Here is an 18,933-nt window from a genome sequence, read left to right on the forward strand (position 1 = left end):
ATCTGGAGATGTGCACAGATGTGTGCCTGAGAGATGAGATAGTGGTGTCTCTGTTTCGAGGTTATTTGACGAGGACAAAAAAGGTACAGTGGTGCTAGAAAGTTTGTGAACCTTGAGAATTTTCTCTGTTTCTGCATAAATATGACCTAAAGTATGATCAGATCTTCACGCAAGTGCTAAGACTAGATAGAGAGAATCCCATTAAATAAATAACACAAAAAACGTGATACTTGTTCATTTATGTACTGAGAAAAATTATCCAATATTACATATATTTGTTGGAAAAAGCATGTGAAACTTTGCTTTCAGTAACTGGTGTGACTCCCTTGTACAGCAATAACTTCAACCAAACATTTCGGTTACTGTTGATCAATCCTGCACATCAGCTTGGAGGAATTTTAGGCCATTCCTCCTTACAAAACAACTTCAACTCTGGGATGTTGTTGGGTCTCCTTGCATGAATTGCCTGCTTCAGGTCCTTCCACAGCATTTCTATAGGATTAAGGTCAGGACTTTGACTCGGCCATTCCAAAACACAAACTTTCTTCTTCTTAAACCATTCTGTTGTTATTTTACTCTTGTCTTTCAGATCATTATCTTGTTGCATTATCCAACTTCTATTAAGCTTTAGGTATCAGACTGCAACCCTGACATTCTCCTGTAAAATATCTTGATAGAATTTTGAATTCAGTGTTCCCTCAATGATTGCAAGCTGTCAAGGTCCTGAGGCAGCAAAGCAGCCCTAAACCATGATGTTCTTTCCACCGTGCTTCACAGTTGAGATGGGGTTTTGGTGTTGGTGTGTAGTGTCCTTTTTCCTCCAAACATGGTAATATGCATTTCTGCCAAAAAGTTCAACTTTTGTCTCATAGGTCCTCAGGACATTATCCCAGAAGGGTTGTAAAACATCCAGGTGGTCTTCTGCAAACCTGAGACATGCAGCAATATTTTGTTTGGAGAGCAGTGGTTTCCTCCGTGGTGTCCTTCCATGAGCATCAATCTTGTTCAGTGTTTTTCTTATAATGGACACGTGAACAGAGACTTTAGCAAGTTCTAGAGATTTCTGCAGGTCTTTTACTGTTACCCTTGGGTTCTTTTCACCTCGTTCATCATTGTACATTGTGCTCTTGATGTGATCTTTGCAGGATGCCACTCCTAGGGAGAAAAATGAGTTTTCTCCATTTGTAGACAACTTCTCTTCCCGTGGACTGCTGAACACTCAGGTCTTTAGAAATGCTTTTTTGCCTTTTCCAGCTTCATGCATCTCTACAATTCTTCTTCTAAGGTCCTCTGAAAGTTCTGATCAAGGCATGGTGCACATAAGCAGATCTTTCTTTAGAAGAGCAGGCCCTGTCAGTAACCTAACTGTGTTTGTCTTTTTTTGTGTGTGTGTGTGTGTGTGTGTGTGTGTGTGTGTGTGTGTGTGTGTGTGTGTGTGTGTGTGTGTGTGTGTGTATGTGTATATGTATGTATGTATGTGTGTGTATATATATATATATATATATATGTAGGTTTAATGCCCTGGGAAAGGTTTCACTGCTAATGTAATGGTTTTTCTGTAGCTGCAGTGTTTGGGTTATGGCTAGAGATAACGGGGGCTTTGGAATGTTCGCCATCTAATGAAGGGAGTGTTTTTTCTCTTGTGTGTGCCTGACAGCGAGGTGATCTGGGTCTTTTGTTTGGCGAGAGATGGTGAGAAGACGCGAGAAAGGGGAGGCCATAGACAGCAGGATGGAGTGGGGCCAGAGCCTGGGGAAATCGATGGAGGACCAACGGAAGGGAAACCGTCAGCTCCAACTTGTGCACGTTAGACTGTTTCATTAAAATGGGCCCTTTACTTTACTAACCCTTTAGTCAAATGAAGAATTATAAAGCTAAATCGTCTAATTGCATATGGTATACCGTCAGTTATTTTTTGGTTCTGATTTGTAACGGGGGAACAGATCACACAGCATCCACACAAACAAGAGGTTTCGCACCTCAGATTTCGCAAGTTTGGAGGGACCAGAGACTATCTTCCCCAGACTAACGCCGCCGGCCGAACCCGAGGGTTACATAGGACAGGGTACAACCCACACCTCCAATCTCATCTCATTGATTGGAACACCTGACTCCAAATAGCTTTTGTAGTGTTACCCCAGAGGTTTACACACCTTTTCCAATAAATACATGTAATAATGGATCATTTTTCTCAATAATTAAATGAACAAGTACTATGTTTTTGTGTAATTTATTTAATTGGATCTCTTTATCTAGTTTTAGGACTTAAGTGAAGATCTGATCACATTTTAGGTCATATTTATGCAAAAATAGAGAAACTTCTACAAGGTTCACAAACTTCCTATCACCATTGTATGGGCTGGCACCTCTAAGGGATAGAAAAATACTAGGTAAAAGTGATCTCAGATTCTTGAAGGGGCAATAACTTTGTGCAAGTGGGAATCTTACATTAGACTGGGTTTTAACTGGTGCTCAGAGCTGGATAGGTCGGGACTGCTATCTTTGGATTTAAGACTGTTTGATGTCATTTCAATACACAAGTGTAAAGAACATTGAATATACAAGACTACAGCACAGCAGCAGGCCATTCGGCCCACAATGTTGTGCTGAACCAGTTAAAAAGCAAATCAAAAACACCTAAGCATAAATCCCTCCTACCTATACCATGTCCCTATCCCTCCATCTTCCCTAAATCCATGCGCCTATCCAAACGTGTCTTAAAAGCCTCTAATGTATTTGCCTCTACTGCCCTACCAGGCAGCGCATTTCAGGCATTCACCACTCTGAGTAAAAACCTTACTCCTCACATCCCCCTTGAATCTACCCCCTCCCACCTTCAATGCATGCCCTCTGGTATTAGACATTTCAACCCTGGGAAACAGATACTCTCTGTCCACTCTACCTATGCCTCTCAATCATATCTCCCATCAGCCTCTACCACTCCAGGGAAAACAACCCAAGTTTATCCACCCTCTTGTGATAGCAGCTGCCCTCTAAACCGGGCAGCATCCTGGTAAACCTCTTCTGCACCCTCTCCAAAGCCTCAAAGTCTTTCCCATAGTTGGGTGACCAGAACTATCTGCAATACTCCAGATGTGGCCTAGCCTGAGTTTTATAAAGTTGCAACACAACCTCCTGACTTTTGAACTCAATATCTCGACTAATAAAAACAAGCTTTCCATAAGCCTTCTTAACCACCTTATCCACCTATATCACATATTTCCCAACACTGTATTCCATCTGCCACTTTTTTGCCCATTCTTCCAATTTGTCTAAGTCCTGCTGCAATTGCATCGCTTCCTCAGCACCACCTACCCCTCCACCTATCTTCCTATCATCCGCAAACTTTGCCACAAAGCCATCAATTCCATTATCTAAATCATTGACAAACAATGTGAAAAGTAGGGGTCCCAATACTGACCCCTGAGGAACACCAGCAGTCACTGGCAGCCAACCAGAAAAGGCCCCTTTTATTCCCACTCGCTGCCTCCTGCCTGTCAGCCATTCCTCTATCCATGCCAGTATCTTTCCTGTAACACCATAGGATATTACCTTTTTAAACAGCCTCAGGTGAGGCACTTTATTGAATGCTTTCTGAAAATCCAGGTAAATGACATCTACTGCCTCTCCTTTGTCCACCTTGCTTGTTACTCCCTTGAAGACCTCCAACAGATTTGTCAGGCCAGCTTTTCCTTTACAGAAACCACGCTGACTTTGACTATTTTATCACTAGTCTCTAAGTACCCTGAAACCTTGTCCTTAATAATGGACTCCAACACTTTCCCAACCGCTGAAGTTAGGCTAACTGGACTATAATTTCCTCTCTTTTGTCTTCCTCCCTTCTGAAAGAGTGGAATGACATTTTCAATTTTCCAGTCCTCCAGGACCATGCCAGAATCAAGTGAATCTTGAAAGATCATGACCAATGCATCCGTTATCTCTTCAGCAACCTCTCCCAGGACCCTGGGATGTAGTCCACCTGGCCCAGGTGACTTATTCACTTTATGATCTTTGAGCTTGCCTAGCACTTTTTCCTTTGCAATAGCAATGACAGTCACTCCCGCTCCCTGACACCCATGGACCTCGGGCATACAGCTGGTGTCTTCCACAGTGAAAACAGAAACAAAGTACTTATTAAATTCATCTGCCATTTCTTTGTCCCCATTACTACTTCACCAGCATCATTATCCAGTGGTCCAATATCAACACTCATCTCCCTTTTATTCTTTATATAACTGAAAAAATCTTTTAGAGTATCCTGCTTTATATTATTGGCTAGTCTGCTCTCATATCTCATCTTTTCCCTTCTTATAGCTTTTTTAGTTGCCTTTTGTTGGATTTTAAAAGGTTTCCAATCATCCACCTTCCCACTCACTTTTACTACCTTATATGCCCTTTCCTTGGCTTTATGAAGTCCTTAACTTCCCTTGTCAGCCACGGTTACCTAGCCCTGCCATTTCAGAATTTGTTCTTCTGTGGGACATATCTATCCTGTGTCTTGTGAACTATTCCCAGAAACTTCAGCCACCTCTGTCCTGCCGTCATCCCTGCCAGTATCCCCCTCCAATCTATCAGAGCAAGCTGCTCTCTCATGGCTTTATAATTCACTTTATTCTATTGTGATACTGATACATGTGACTTCTGCTTCTCCCTCTCATATTGCAGTAGGAATTCAATCATATTATGATCACTGCCTTCTAAGGGTTCCTTAATGTTAAGCTCCCTAATAAGATCTGGTTATTGCACAATACCCAATATAAGATAGCCATTCCCTGAGTAGACTCGAACACAAGCTGCTCTAAAAAGCCATCTTGTAGGCATTCAACAAATTCCCTCTCTTGCAATCTGACACCAACTCCAGGGTGACCAGGGATGGGAGCTCAACGTTCAGGGATATTCAATATTCAGGAGGGATAGACATGAAGGAAGGAGAGGTGGGGTGGCATTGCTGGTTAAAGAAGAGATTAACGCAATAGAAAGGAAGGACATAAGCCGGGAAGATGTGGAATCGATATGGGTAGAGCTGCGTAACACTAAGGGGCAGAAGACGCTGGTGGGAGTTGTGTACAGGCCACCTAACAGTAGTAGTGAGGTCGGAGATGGTATTAAACAGGAAATTAGAAATGTGTGCAATAAAGGAACAGCAGTTATAATGGGTGACTTCAATCTACATGTAGATTGGGTGAACCAAATTGGTAAAGGTGCTGAGGAAGAGGATTTCTTGGAATGTATGCGGGATGGTTTTTTGAACCAACATGTCGAGGAACCAACTAGAGAGCAGGCTATTCTGGACTGGGTTTTGAGCAATGAGGAAGGGTTAATTAGCAATCTTGTCATGAGAGGCCCCTTGGGTAAGAGTGACCATAATATGGTGGAATTCTTCATTAAGATGGAGAGTGACATAGTTAGTTCAGAAACAAAGGTTCTGAACTTAAAGAGGGGTAACTTTGAAGGTATGAGACGTGAATTAGCTAAGATAGACTGGCAAATGACACTTAAAGGATTGACGGTGGATATGCAATGGCAAGCATTTAAAGGTTGCATGGATGAACTACAACAACTGTTCATCCCAGTTTGGCAAAAGAATAAATCAAGGAAGGTAGTGCACCTGTGGCTGACAAGAGAAATTAGGGATAGTATCAATTCCAAAGAAGAAGCATACAAATTAGCCAGAGAAAGTGGCTCACCTGAGGACTGAGAGAAATTCAGGGTTCAGCAGAGGAGGTCAAAGGGCTTAATTAGAAAGGGGAAAAAAGATTATGAGAGAAAACTGGCAGGGAACATAAAAACATACTGTAAAAGCTTTTATAGATATGTAAAAAGGAAAAGACTGGTAAAGACAAATGTAGGTCCCCTGCAGACAGAAACAGGTGAATTGATTATGGGGAGCAAGGACATGGCAGACCAATCGAATAATTACTTTGGTTCTGTCTTCACTAAGGAGGACATAAATAATCTTCCAGAAATAGTAGGGGACAGAGGGTCCAGTGAGATGGAGGAACTGAGCAAAATACATGTTAGTAGGGAAGTGGTGTTAGGTAAATTGAAGGGATTGAAGGCAGATAAATCCCCAGGGCCAGATGGTCTGCATCCTAGAGTGCTTAAGGAAGTAGCCCAAGAAATAGTGGATGCATTAGTGATAATTTTTCAAAACTCGTTAGATTCTGGACTAGTTCCTGAGGATTAGAGGGTGGCTAATGTAACTCCACTTTTTAAAAAAGGAGGGAGAGAGAAACCGGGGAATTATAGACCGGTTAGCCTAGCGTCGGTGGTGGGGAAACTGCTGGAGTCAGTTATCAAGGATGTGATAACAGCACATTTGGAAAGCGGTGAAATGATCGGACAAAGTCAGCATGGATTTGTGAAAGGAAAATCATGTCTGACGAATCTCATAGAATTTTTTGAGGATGTAACTAGTAGAGTGGATAGGGGAGAACCAGTGGATGTGGTACATTTGGATTTTCAAAAGGCTTTTAACAAGGTCCCACACAGGAGATTAGTGTGCAAACTTAAAGCACACGGTATTGGGGGTAAGGTATTGGTGTGGGTGGAGAATTGGTTAGCAGACAGGAAGCAAAGAGTGGGAATAAACGGGACCTTTTCAGAATGGCAGGCGGTGACTAGTGGGGTACCGCAAGGCTCAGTGCTGGGACCCCAGTTGTTTACAATATATATTAATGACTTGGATGAGGGAATTAAATGCAGCATCTCCAAGTTTGCGGATGACACGAAGCTGGGTGGCAGTGTTAGCTGTGAGGAGGATGCTAAGAGGATGCAGGGTGACTTGGATAGGTTGGGTGAGTGGGCAAATTCATGGCAGATGCAATTTAATGTGGATAAATGTGAAGTTATCCACTTTGGTGGCAAAAATAGGAAAACAGATTATTATCTGAATGGTGGCCGATTAGGAAAAGGGGAGGTGCAACGAGACCCGGGTGTCATTATACACCAGTCATTGAAAGTGGGCATGCAGGTACAGCAGGCGGTGAAAAAGGCGAATGGTATGCTGGCATTTATAGCGAGAGGATTTGAGTACAGGAGCAGGGAGGTATTACTGCAGTTGTACAAGGCCTTGGCGAGACCACACCTGGAGTATTGTGTGCAGTTTTGGTCCCCTAATCTGAGGAAAGACGTCCTTGCCATAGAGGGAGTACAAAGAAGGTTCACCAGATTGATTCCTGGGATGGCAGGACTTTCATATGAAGAAAGACTAGATGAACTGGGCTTGTACTCGTTGGAATTTAGAAGATTGAGGGGAGATCTGATTGAAACGTATAAGATCCTAAAGGGATTGGACAGGCTAGATGCAGGAAGATTGTTCCCGATGTTGGGGAAGTCCAGAACGAGGGGCCACAGTTTGAGGATAGAGGGGAAGCCTTTTAGGACCGAGATGAGGAAAAACTTCTTCACACATAGAGTGGTGAATCTGTGGAATTCTCTGCCACAGGAAACAGTTGAGGCCAGTTCACTGGCTATATTTAAGAGGGAGTTAGATATGGCCCTTGTGGCTACGGGGGTCAGGGGGTATGGAGGGAAGGCTGGGGCGGGGTTCTGAGTTGGATGATCAGCCATGATCATAATAAATGGCGGTGCAGGCTCGAAGGGCCGAATGGCCTACTCCTGCACCTATTTTCTATGTTTCTATGTTAACCTGATTTTCCCAATTCCCTTGCATATTGAAGTCCCACATTACAATTGTGATATTACCCTTAATACATGACTTTTCCAGCTCGCTTTGCAATCTCAACCCCCACATCTTGGCTACTATTTGGAGGCTCGTGTATGATTCCCATAATGTTTTTTTTTTACCCTTGCAGTTTCTTAACTCCACCCACAAAGATTCAACATTCTCTGACTCTATGTCATCTCTTTCTAAAGATGTAATTCCGTCTCTTGCCAACAGAGCCACACCACCACCTATGTCTTCTTGCCTGTCCTTTCGATGCAAGATATATCCTTTGATGTTGAAGTCTCAACTATGGCCTTCTTTCAGCCACGACTCAGCCCACAATGTCATACTGACCAATCTTTAATTGCGCCACTAGTTTGTCCACATTATTTCGAATGCTATGTGCATTTAAATACAGTATCTTCAGTCCTGCATTCTTTGCCCTTATGAATAGATAGATAGATAGATATATTTTATTGATCCCAAGGGAAATAGGGTTTCGTTACAGCCGCATCAACCAAGAATAGAGCGTAAATATAGCGATACAAAGATCACAAACAATCAAACAACAAAATGCAAACTATGCCAGATGGAAAATAAGTCCAGGGCCAGCCTATTGGCTCAAGGTGTCTGACCCTGCATGGGAGGAGCTGCACGTTCGATGGCCACAGCCAGAAACGACCTCCCGTGCCGCCCAGTGTTGTATCTCTGTGGAATATGGCCGAAGTCCAACAGTAAAAAGTTCAATATCCGGTCTACAAACACGTTCCTCGATCGTAATATGACCTGGATTTTGCCTCTGTGATACAACTTAATTCTTTGCTCTCTCTGCAGTTGTACCCAATCATTGGCTTATCGCTCCTTACGTTCATATTACATTATCTACTTATAAACCTGCTGGCTTAGCCTCAGCTCTATAATACTGGTTCCCATATCCCTGCCATATTTGTTTAAACCAGTCCCAACAGCTCTAGTAAACCTGCCCGCAAGAATATTGGTCCCCCTCGGACTGAAGTCCAACTCGCCCCTTTTGTACAGGTCTCACCTGCCCCCGAGGAGGTCCCAGTTATCCAGTAATCCGAATCCCTGCCCCCCCCCACTCTAATCCTTCAGCTACGCATTTCTATGGACCTACTATACTCGGAATTCAGAAGAATGAGAGGCAACCTCATAGAGACATAAAATATGAAAGCGATGGATATAGAGGCAGGAAGGTTGTTTCCATAGGTAGATAAGACTGGAACTTGGGGAGACAGCCTCAAGATTTAGGGGAATAGATTTGGGACGGAGATGAGGAGAAACTGCTTTTCCCAGAGAGTAGTGAATCTGTGAACTTCTCTGCACAGGGAACCAGTGGAGGTTACAGCATCTCAGTAAATATATTGAAGACAGTTGGATAGAGTTTTGCAGACAGGGGAATTCAGGGCTATGGGGAAAAGGCAGGCAGTAGCTGGAGCTGAGTCCACAACCTGATCAGCCATGATCTTACTGAATGGCGGAGCTGGCTTGATAGCCAATGGCCAACCCCTGCCCATTTCTTACGTACTTAAACGGGACAAAAGAGGCAGTTTTGTCTACACAGAGGGTGGTTCTTTCTGGACAAGCTGCGAGGGGGAAGTGATAAAGGTGGTTACATTAACATTTAAAAAGTAGTTCGACAGGTACATGTCAGGAAAAATTTAGAGGGATATGGGCCAACTGCAGGCAATTGGGACTGGCTTAGATGGGCATTTGGTCAAGTGTGGACCAGATGGGCGATAGGACTTGTTCCATGCTGTATAACCGACCACATCATTACCCTTTCCCCAAGCACATAATCAGGAAGGAAACAGGGGCAAGTCTGTGAGAACTGATCAGGAGGACCAACCAGACATGGACAGGGCAGCTTCCTTCTCCCACGTCATTGAATGAGGTTCCAGCACAGTGGATTTTGGTTAACTGGGGCAGCCACTTGTTTGAGACAACTCTTAAACAACAATAAATTATTGAGAAAATATCCAGGATTCCTTAGTTTCTATGGGACACTATGCTTCTTAATTGGGACTACAAACTGTTGCTAAACAGTTTCTAACTAGCATCAGTCATGAGAACCGGTGTAACCGTTAGACACTAGGCTGTGTTTAGTGTTAACAGTTTTTAAATAGCATCAGTTGCGTGTGTTTGTGTTCAAAAATCAGTGACTTTTGTCACTGATAGTTGAAAAATAAGCAGTAAGAAAATTCAGAACTGTTTTGCTCACCGCGGTTCCAACTATTCAGGCTTTGTGATGCCAGAAACAGCCGGGAGTGAAAATGAAAGCATTTTGCTACGTAAGGAACTACGAAGAAGTTGAAAGTATCAACAATGACCTTAAATGTTTGAATGAAATGAGGATTTGGAGGATGTAGTCGTCAAAACGATTGTATGAAGGCAGTCCATTATCTACACTAGGTGCCTGTTCTGATTTTGTTCAGTTACAGTCAATGAAAAGAATATACACGGATGAAATCCTCCAAGAATAGCTATTTGGAAGTAATACACGGTTTTATAGTACTGTAGATAGTGTTCTAATTTGTTCAGTATCTCATAATTATACATAATTTGTCACCCAGTTAAATGGCAGTTTCTGGACCCGAAGTGTCCCAATTAAACAGAATCCACTGTACTTTGTGAATGAATCACCAATTGAATTCCTGCAGCTGTTCTCTATAATGGCAGAAGATTGAAAACTTTGGTAGTCAGTTGAAGAGAGGACCCTGCCAGATACATCAGCCAAAGACTCAAACACACCTGATGCAGTGCAGTCAAACCATCTTCATTGTACAGGTCTGGGCATATTCCATCCCGCAATAACTTCTGAACTGAAAGAGAAGGCAAAAAATTATGCATCATTAATCAAGGTTCAGAAATGATTCAGACAGTTTGACAATGCTAGGGATAGGGATAGAGATAGGGGGCCACATGGGTCAGACAGAGAGTGAAGTTCCCTTCACTCTGTGACTGACCTCGGGAGTGTGTGATGAGAGGGTCTAGTGGGAGCTTCACTCTGTGTCTGACCCTGGGAGTGTGTGATGGGATGCTGTGGAGAGAGTTTCACTCTGTGTCTGACCCTGGGAGAGTGTGATGGGATGGTGTGGAGGGAGCTTCACTCTGTGTCTGACCCCGGGAGTGTGTGACGGGATGGTGTGGAGGGAGTTTCACTGTGTCTGACTCCAGGAGTGTGTGATGGGACGGTGTGGAGGGAGCTTCACTCTGTGTCTGACCCCGGGAGTGTGTGATGGGATGCTGTGGAGAGAGTTTCACTCTGTGTCAGACTCCAGGAGTGTGTGATGGAACAGTGTAGAAGGAGATGAAGGAACCTTCACCAGACTTAAACAGCGCTTAAAGACATGCTGGCCTTCAGTCAGGGCATTGAGTATAGGAGTTGTGGCATTATTTTTGCAATTATACAAGATACTGGTGAGGCTGCAGTTGAAGTACTGCGTGTAGTTTTGGTCACCCTGTTCTAGGAAGAACATTATTAAGTTGGAAAGAGTGCAGGGAAAGTTAAAGGAGAGGTTGAACAGGCTAGGTCTTATTCGTTGAGTGCAGGAAACTGAGGGGTGACCAAATAGAGGTGTGCAAAATCATAAGGTGCAGAGACAGGGGCAATACAGTCAGTCTTTTCCCCAAGGTTGGAGAATCAAAAAGCAGCAGGCTAAGCTTTAAGGTGAAAGGGGAAAGATTTGTAAAGGAATCTGAGGGGCAACTTCTTCCTTATATACATAAGTTAGTGGGCAGCAGAGGATACATGCATACGGTAGTGGGCAGCACGGTAGCGTGGCAGTTAGTGAGACACTTTTACAGCTGTGATGTTCTGGAATTCAGCGTTCAATTCCGCCACCACCTGTAAGCAGTGTGTGACTGTATGGGTCTCCTCCCACAGTTCAGAGATGTGCTGGTTAGTAGGTTAATTGGTCATTGTAAATAGTCCCGTGATGAGGTTAGAGTTAAATCAGTGGGTTGCTCAGTGGCATGGCTCATTGGGCTGGAAGGGTCTGTTCCACGTTGTACGCTAAATAATAAAAATAAAGGTGCATCGAGCTGACAAATGCAGACAAATACAACTAGCTTAGTGGGCACCTCGATCAGCATGGACCAGTTGGGCTGAAGGGTCTGTTTTGGTGTGTATATGACTATCTGAACAGCTGTGCTCTGCTGCTCCTCGGACCCAGTGTTGGACAGATCATCAGAAGCAATATGGATCTGACAGGTGGAACAAATGCCCTCATGGCAATACACGTAGAACTCAGCAGGCCAGGCAGCATCTATGGAAATGAACAAACAGTTGATGTTTCATGCCAAGACACCTCATCAGAACTCATGTCCCCTATGTTGCGTTGTTGATGATCCTGAACTGAAATTCTGCTCTTCTCCTCACGGATGACGCCCAGCCTGCCTTGAATTTCCAGTGTTTTTCCACACCTTGCACTTTGCTCTTTAAGCTCAGTTGGGTCCGGCAGTGTGGATTTGATCTCCTTCCCACACCTACAGCACAAACAAGAGCCCTTTCTCAGTGAAGATGCCTTCAGTTACCCTGCAGTGGGACCCCACTGCAATGTGGATAGTGCAGATGTAGGTGGTTACAATGGGATACAGAACTGGGCTGAGAAGTTGCAGATGGAATTCAAGCCGGAAAAGTGTGAAGTGAGTGACTGTGGAAAGGCAAGACTAGAAGGCAGAGTACAGGGTTAATGGCAGGATTCTTAGCAGAGTGGAGGAACAGAGGATCTTGGGGTTCATGTCCATAGATCCTCAAAGTTGTTGTGCAAGCTGATAGGGTGGTTAAGTAGGTGTATAGTGTGTTGGCTTTCATCTGAAGATTCAGTTGAAGAGTTGTGAGGTAATGTTGCAGATCTAGAAAACCCTGGTTAGACCACACATGGAATAGTGTGTTCAGCTCTGGTCCTCTACTATAGGAAGGGTGTGGAGGCTTCAGAGGGGCTGTGGAGGAGATTTACCAGGATGCTGCCTGGATTAAAAAGCATACAGATTTAGTGAGATAGGGATTTTCTCTTTGGAGGATGAGAGGTGACTGGCCAGAGGTGAACAAGATGATAAGAGGCAGAGATTGAGTGGACAGCCGGAGACTTTTTCCCAGGGCAGAAATGGTTAACACAAGAGGGCATGATAGAAAAGCAATGGGCAATGTAAGGGAGAATGGTTAGATTGATCCTGGAGTAGGGTGAAACATCATGGACCGAAGGACCTGTGCTGTGCTGTAGTGTTCTATGTTCTACAGTCTAATCCTTCCAAAATCCCACATCCCCGGGAATGGTCATTACCTTCCTGGATGTCGTTGCGAGAAGCGGCCTCCAGCAATCTGATGTTGTCAGGGAAACGGACGCTGCGTGGAGCCCTCTTGCTGCTCCTCTTCTCCGATCGGGCTTCCTTCTCGAACTGTGCCCACTTCTTCAGCTGCTGCGCCCGTCTCTTGTGGGCATGCTTGAGACGCTCTTGTGTGGTCATCTGACCCACCAGTGGCAGCTCTGCCAGCAGCTCGCTGTGCTCTGCCATGGCTGGACACCTCTCACTCCCCTACCCAGTGATATGGAGTATACCTCTGAGGCAACAGGCTCCTCTCACCGGGGTAGATCCTGCAGGACGGACGCTTGCTGTCGTCACATATCCCAGGGATCGCCACCTTTCAAGCCCTGATTGGATACGGAACCATTTCCCCACCCACTCAGTCCGTGCGCGAGGAGGTTACAACCCAGTGGGGAGAAGGAATTCAAGGCCTGATTACTTCTTCAATTGCAACACGGTAGCCAAGGGTGAGCGCAGAGAGACATTGAGCATTGCTGCTGTCACCATGGGAGGTGAGACATTAGCCGGACACGGTGAGTCCCCCTCTGCTGCCTGCCTGGCGGGATACCATTCTCCAAAGGCCAGAGAGGTCGAAGCTGGTGGGAACTGTTGTGTAGCTGCTGGAGAGGTGCAAGACAGGAGACTCCAGTCAGCACCCTTGAAGCCCAGCAGACAGCATTAGAAGTTTATTCCCTGGTCACACTAAGTCTCCTAATCCATGGGTGGACTCTACTGTGCAGGACGTACTGGATGGGTGGTCTAAAGGCAAATTTGTCCTGTGGTGTGCCCTCAGACAGTGGCTAACATTCTTTGCAAATGTATCTCTGACAGCTCTAAGCGAGGCAGCCTGTGCCCTCTCAAGATCTTTTCGCTCAGAGTAAGTGCCCTGACCCAATTGCAGCGCAGGAGATCCTGGGCACTCGTCGCCTCCTCTGTCCACTGATTAACGCAGTGTTGGTCCTTTACGTAAGGCTGAAACTGTTACCCCGTGTGCTGGTGTTCACGCTTCCCGGTGATGCTCTGATGCTGAGAAAGGGAGAGAGAAAAAGCTGTCAATAAAGACTATTATGCAACATGCACTGCTTGCAAGTGTTGGAGTTAGAGTGGTTCGGACTTAACCCTTTCAGTGCTGCACCTTCTCTAACATCACCCAACTCACTGACCTCAACGATTAAGACCATAAGATGTAGGAGCAGAATGAGGCCATTCAGGCCATTGAGTCTGCTCCACCATTCCATCATGGTTGATTATTATGCCTCTCAACCCCATTCTCTTGACTTCTTCCTGTCACCTTTGATGCCCTGATTAATCAAAAACCTATCAACAGTCTCTTTAAATATACCCAACGACTTGGCCTTCACTGCCGCCTGTGACAATGAATTCCACAGATTCAGAGATATCTAAAACATCCTTAATGAGAGGAGAGATATCAGGGGATTGTTCTTGGTATTTATTACTTATTTATTTATTATTATTATTATTACTTTTTTCTATTTTTGTACTTGCACAGTTTGTTATCTTTTGTACGTTGGTTGTTTGTCCGTCCTGTTGTGTGCGGTTTTTCATTGATCCTACTGTGCTTCTTGGATTTACTGGTGATGTATATGTACTTTGATTATGAATTTACTTTGAACATTCCAGCGTTATTCCATTTTGCTAAAATACCTCTCCGAGTTTAAAGTTGTGCACTCCTTGTATATTGTGTGAAGATACAGAGATGGCAGACGCTGGAATCTGGAGCAAATAACAATCTGCTTGAGGAACTGAGCAGGTCGAGCAGCGTCTGTGGGAAGGGAAGGAACGGAACGGGTGACGTTTTAGGTTTAAATATGATGCTTGCTTTTTGGAGAAAATGCTGAGGCAGAATTTAGATCCAAACATCAACAGTCCCTCTCCTCCCAGAAAGGATGCCGACCCAGTGTGTTCCCCCAGCAGACTCTCTGATTTGGATTACCTTGTCAATGAGAAGCTGGTACTCTCTTCACACCGCTGAGCAATCATCATTTTAAACATTACATTAACTTTCAAAAATACAATGAAATAGAAACAGAAATCTACAGCATATTTCAGGCTCTTTGGCCCACAGTGTTGTGCCGACCGTGTAACCTACCCTAGAAATTGGCTAGAATTTCCCTACTGCACAGCCCTCTATTTTTCTAAGCTCCATGTACCTATCTAAGAGGCTCTTAAAATACGCTACTGTATCCGCCTCTACTGCCAGCGAGTGCATTCCACGCACCCACCACTCTCTGTGTGAGAAACATACCTCTGACATCCCCCTTATACCTACTTCCGAGCATCTTAAAACTATGCCCCCTCGTGTTAGCCATTTCAGACTTGGGAAAAAGCCTCTGACTATGCACACGATCAATGCCTCTCATCATCTTATACACCCCTATCAGGTCACCTCTCATCCTCTGTCGCTCCAAGAAGAAAATGCCAAGTTCACTCAACCTATTCTCATAAGGCACACTCTCCAATCCAGGCAACGTCCTTGTAAGTCTCCTCCGCACTCTCTCTCTACAGCATCTACATCCTTACTGTAATGAAGTGAGCAGAACTGAACACACTACTCCAAGTGGGGTCTAACTAAGGTCTTATGAAGTTGTAGCATTACCTCATGGCTCTTGAACTCAATCCCAAAGATGATGAACGCCAGCGTGTATGGAACCGGAGGAGATAACAGAGGCACTTAATGAATACATTGCTTCAGTGTTCAATACAGAAAAGGATCTTGGCGACTGTAGGAATGACTTACAGGGGGCTGAAAAGCTTGAGCACGTAGATATTAAGGAAGAGGATGTGCTGGAGCTTTTGGAAAGCATCAAGTTGGATAAGTCGCCGGGACAGGAGGAGATGTGCCCCAGGCTACTGTTGAAGGTGAGGGAGGAAATTGCTGAGCCTCTGGCGATGATCTTTGCAACATTAATAGGGACAGGAGAGGATCCGGAGGATTGGAGGGTTATGGATGTTGAGAGATAGCCCAGGAAATTATAGGCCAGTGTGTCTTAACAGTCAGCATGGCTTTGTCAAAGGCAGGTTGTGCCTTACGAGCCTGACTGAATTTTTTGAGGATGTGACTAAACACATTGATGAAGGAAGAGCAGTAGATGTAGTGTATATAGATTTCAGCAAGGCATTTGATAAGGTACCCCATGCAAGGCTTATTGAGAAAGTAAGGAGGCATGGGATCCAAGGGGACATTGCTTTGTGGATCCAGAACTGGCTTGCCCACAGAAGGCAAAGAGTGGTTGTAGATGGGTCATATTCTGCACAGAGGCCAGTGACCAGTGGTGTGCCTCAGGGATCTGTTCTGAGACCTCTACTCTTTGTGATTTTTATAAATGATCTGGATGAGGAAGTGGAGGGATGGGTTAGTAAATTTGCTGATAACACAAAGGTTGGGAGTGTTGTGGACAGTGTGGAAGGCTGTCAGAGGTAAGAATGGAACATTGATAGGATGCAAAACTGGGCTGAGAAGTGACAGATGGAGTTCAATCCAGATAAGCGTGAGGTGGTTCATTTTGGTAGGTCAAATATGATGGTATAATATAGTATTAATGGTAAGACTCTTGGCAGTGTGGAGGATCAGAGGGATCTTGGGGTCCAAGTCCATAGGACCCTCAAAGCTGCTACGCAGGTTGACTCTGTGGTTAAGAAGGCATATGGTGCATTGGCCTTCATCAATCATGGAATTGAGTTTAAGAGCCAAGAGGTAATGTTGTAGCTATATAGGACCCTGGTCAGACCTCAGTTGGAGTACTGTGCTCAATTCTGGTCACCTCACTATAGGAAGGATGTGGAAACCATAGAAAGGGTGCAGAGGAGATTTACAAGGATGTTGCCTGGATTGGTGAGCATGCCTTACGAGAATATGTTGAGTGAACTTGGCCTTTTCTCCTTGGAGCGACGGAGGATGAGAGGTGACTTGATAGAGGTGTATAAGACGATGAGAGGCATTGATCATGTGTCAATGGCTTTTCCCCAGGGCTGAAATGGCTAACACGAGAGGGCACAGTTTTAAGGTGCTTGGAAGTAGGTACAGAGGAGATGTCAGGGGTAAGTTTTTTTTACACAGAGAGTGGTGAGTGCGTGGAATAGGCTGCTGGTGGCGGCGGTGGAGGTGGAAACGATAGAGTCTTTTAAGAGACTCCTGGATGGCTACATGGAGCTTAGAAAAATAGAGGGCTATGGGTAAGCCTAGGTAATTTCTAAGGTAGGGACAGGTCCGGCACAGCTTTGTGGGCCAAAAGGCCTGTATTGTGCTGTAAGTTTTCTATGTTTCGATAAAAAGAAAAAAAAATAGTAATGATAAATCAATTACAGTATACATATATTGAATAGATTAAAAATCATGCAAAAAGCAGAAATAATACATATTAAAAAAGTGAAGTAGTGTTCATGGGTTCAATGTCCATTTAGGAATTAGACGGCAGAGGGGAAGAAGCTGTTCCTAAATCGCTGAGTGTGTGCCTTCAGGCTTCTGTGCCTCCTACCTGATGGTAACAGTGAGAAAAGTGTGCCAGAGATCTTCGATAATGGAAGCTGTCTTTCTGAGACACTGCTCCTTGAAGATGTCCTGGGTACTTTGTAGGCTAGTACCCAAGATGGAGCCAACTAAATTTACAACCCTCTGCAGCTTCTTTCAGTCCTGTGCAGTACCCTCCCCATACCAGACAGTGATGCAGCCTGTCAGAATGCTCTCCACAGTACAGCTATAGAAGTTTTTGATTGTATTTGTTCACATACCAAATCTATTCAGACTCCTAATGAAGTTAAGCCGCTGTCTTGCCTTCTGTATAACTGCATCAATATTTTGGGACCAGGTTAGATCCTCAGAAATCTTGACACCCAGGAACTTGAAGCTGCTCACTCTCTTCACTTCTGATCCCTCTATGAGGATTGGTATGTGTTCCTTCATCTTACCCTTCCTGAAGTCCACAATCAGCTCGTTCATCTTACTGATGTTGAGTGCCAGGTTGTTGCTGTGGCCACTCCACTAGTTGGCATATCTCACTCCTGTAGGCCCCCTCGTCACCATCTGAGATTCTACCAACAATGGTTGTATCATCAGCAAACTTATAGATGGTGTGAGTCCTGAGGCTCCTGTACCTCCTTCCTAATGGTAGCAGTGACACAAGAGTATGACCTGGGTGTTAGGGGTCCTTGATGATGGATGCTGCTTTCCGGCAACAACATTCCATGTAGATGTGCTCAATGGTGTAAGGGCTTTACCCGTAATGGACTGGACTGCATCCACTACCTTTTGTAGGATTTTCTGTTCAAGGATATTTTTGCACAACAACTGTATATCCATGCTTTATTGCTTGCTCTATGACTCTCATATCATTATACCCTTCTATCAGTCTAGATAACTGGCAGGTCAGCTTTTCTGAACCAAACACCTTAACTACAGAATTAATTACCATAAGACCATAAGATATAGGACAGAATTAGGCCATTTGGCCCATCAAGTCTGCTCTGCCATTTCATCATGGCTGATCCATTTTCCCTCTCAGCCCCAATCTCCTGCTTTTCCCCAAATCCCTTCATTACCTGACCAATAAGTAATCTATCAACCTCTGCCTTAACTATGACTTGGCCTCCACAGCTGCCTGCAGCAAAGAATTCCACAGATTCACCACTCTCTGGCTAAAGAAATTCCTCATTTCTGTTCTAAAAGGACACCCCTTTTTTCTGAGGCTGTGTCCTCTGGTCTTAGACTCCCCCTCCACAGGACATATCTTCTCCACATCTACTCTATCAAAGCCTTTCACTGTTCTATAGGTTTCATTTAGGTCACCCCTCGTCATACCTAAAGCCATAAGGGATGCGGACTAAGTTGACAATTTTAAATACCAGCTCAAAACCTATTTATTTAACCTTGCTTTAACTAACATCATTTTGACTTTTATTTTCATGTTTGTACTTCTGTCCCA

General features: G+C 44.4%; 1 protein-coding gene across 3 annotated transcripts in view; it reads right to left on the reverse strand.

Moving 5' to 3' along the window:
• Positions 1-18,933, reverse strand: part of ppp1r16a (protein phosphatase 1, regulatory subunit 16A) — a 116,101-nt gene that overhangs the window by 42,515 nt on the left and 54,653 nt on the right. For all 3 annotated transcript variants that reach the window (XM_072254303.1, XM_072254305.1, XM_072254306.1), the window contains 2 exons: positions 12,973-14,020; positions 10,439-10,509 (listed from right to left, as the gene is read on the reverse strand). In XM_072254303.1, coding sequence (XP_072110404.1) covers positions 10,439-10,509; positions 12,973-13,204 — 303 coding nt within the window. In that variant the 5' untranslated portion in view covers positions 13,205-14,020. The remainder of the gene's footprint in view (positions 1-10,438; positions 10,510-12,972; positions 14,021-18,933) is intronic.

The sequence above is a fragment of the Mobula birostris genome, chromosome 3 (genome assembly GCF_030028105.1).
Source record: "Mobula birostris isolate sMobBir1 chromosome 3, sMobBir1.hap1, whole genome shotgun sequence".
NCBI lineage: Eukaryota > Metazoa > Chordata > Chondrichthyes > Myliobatiformes > Myliobatidae > Mobula > Mobula birostris.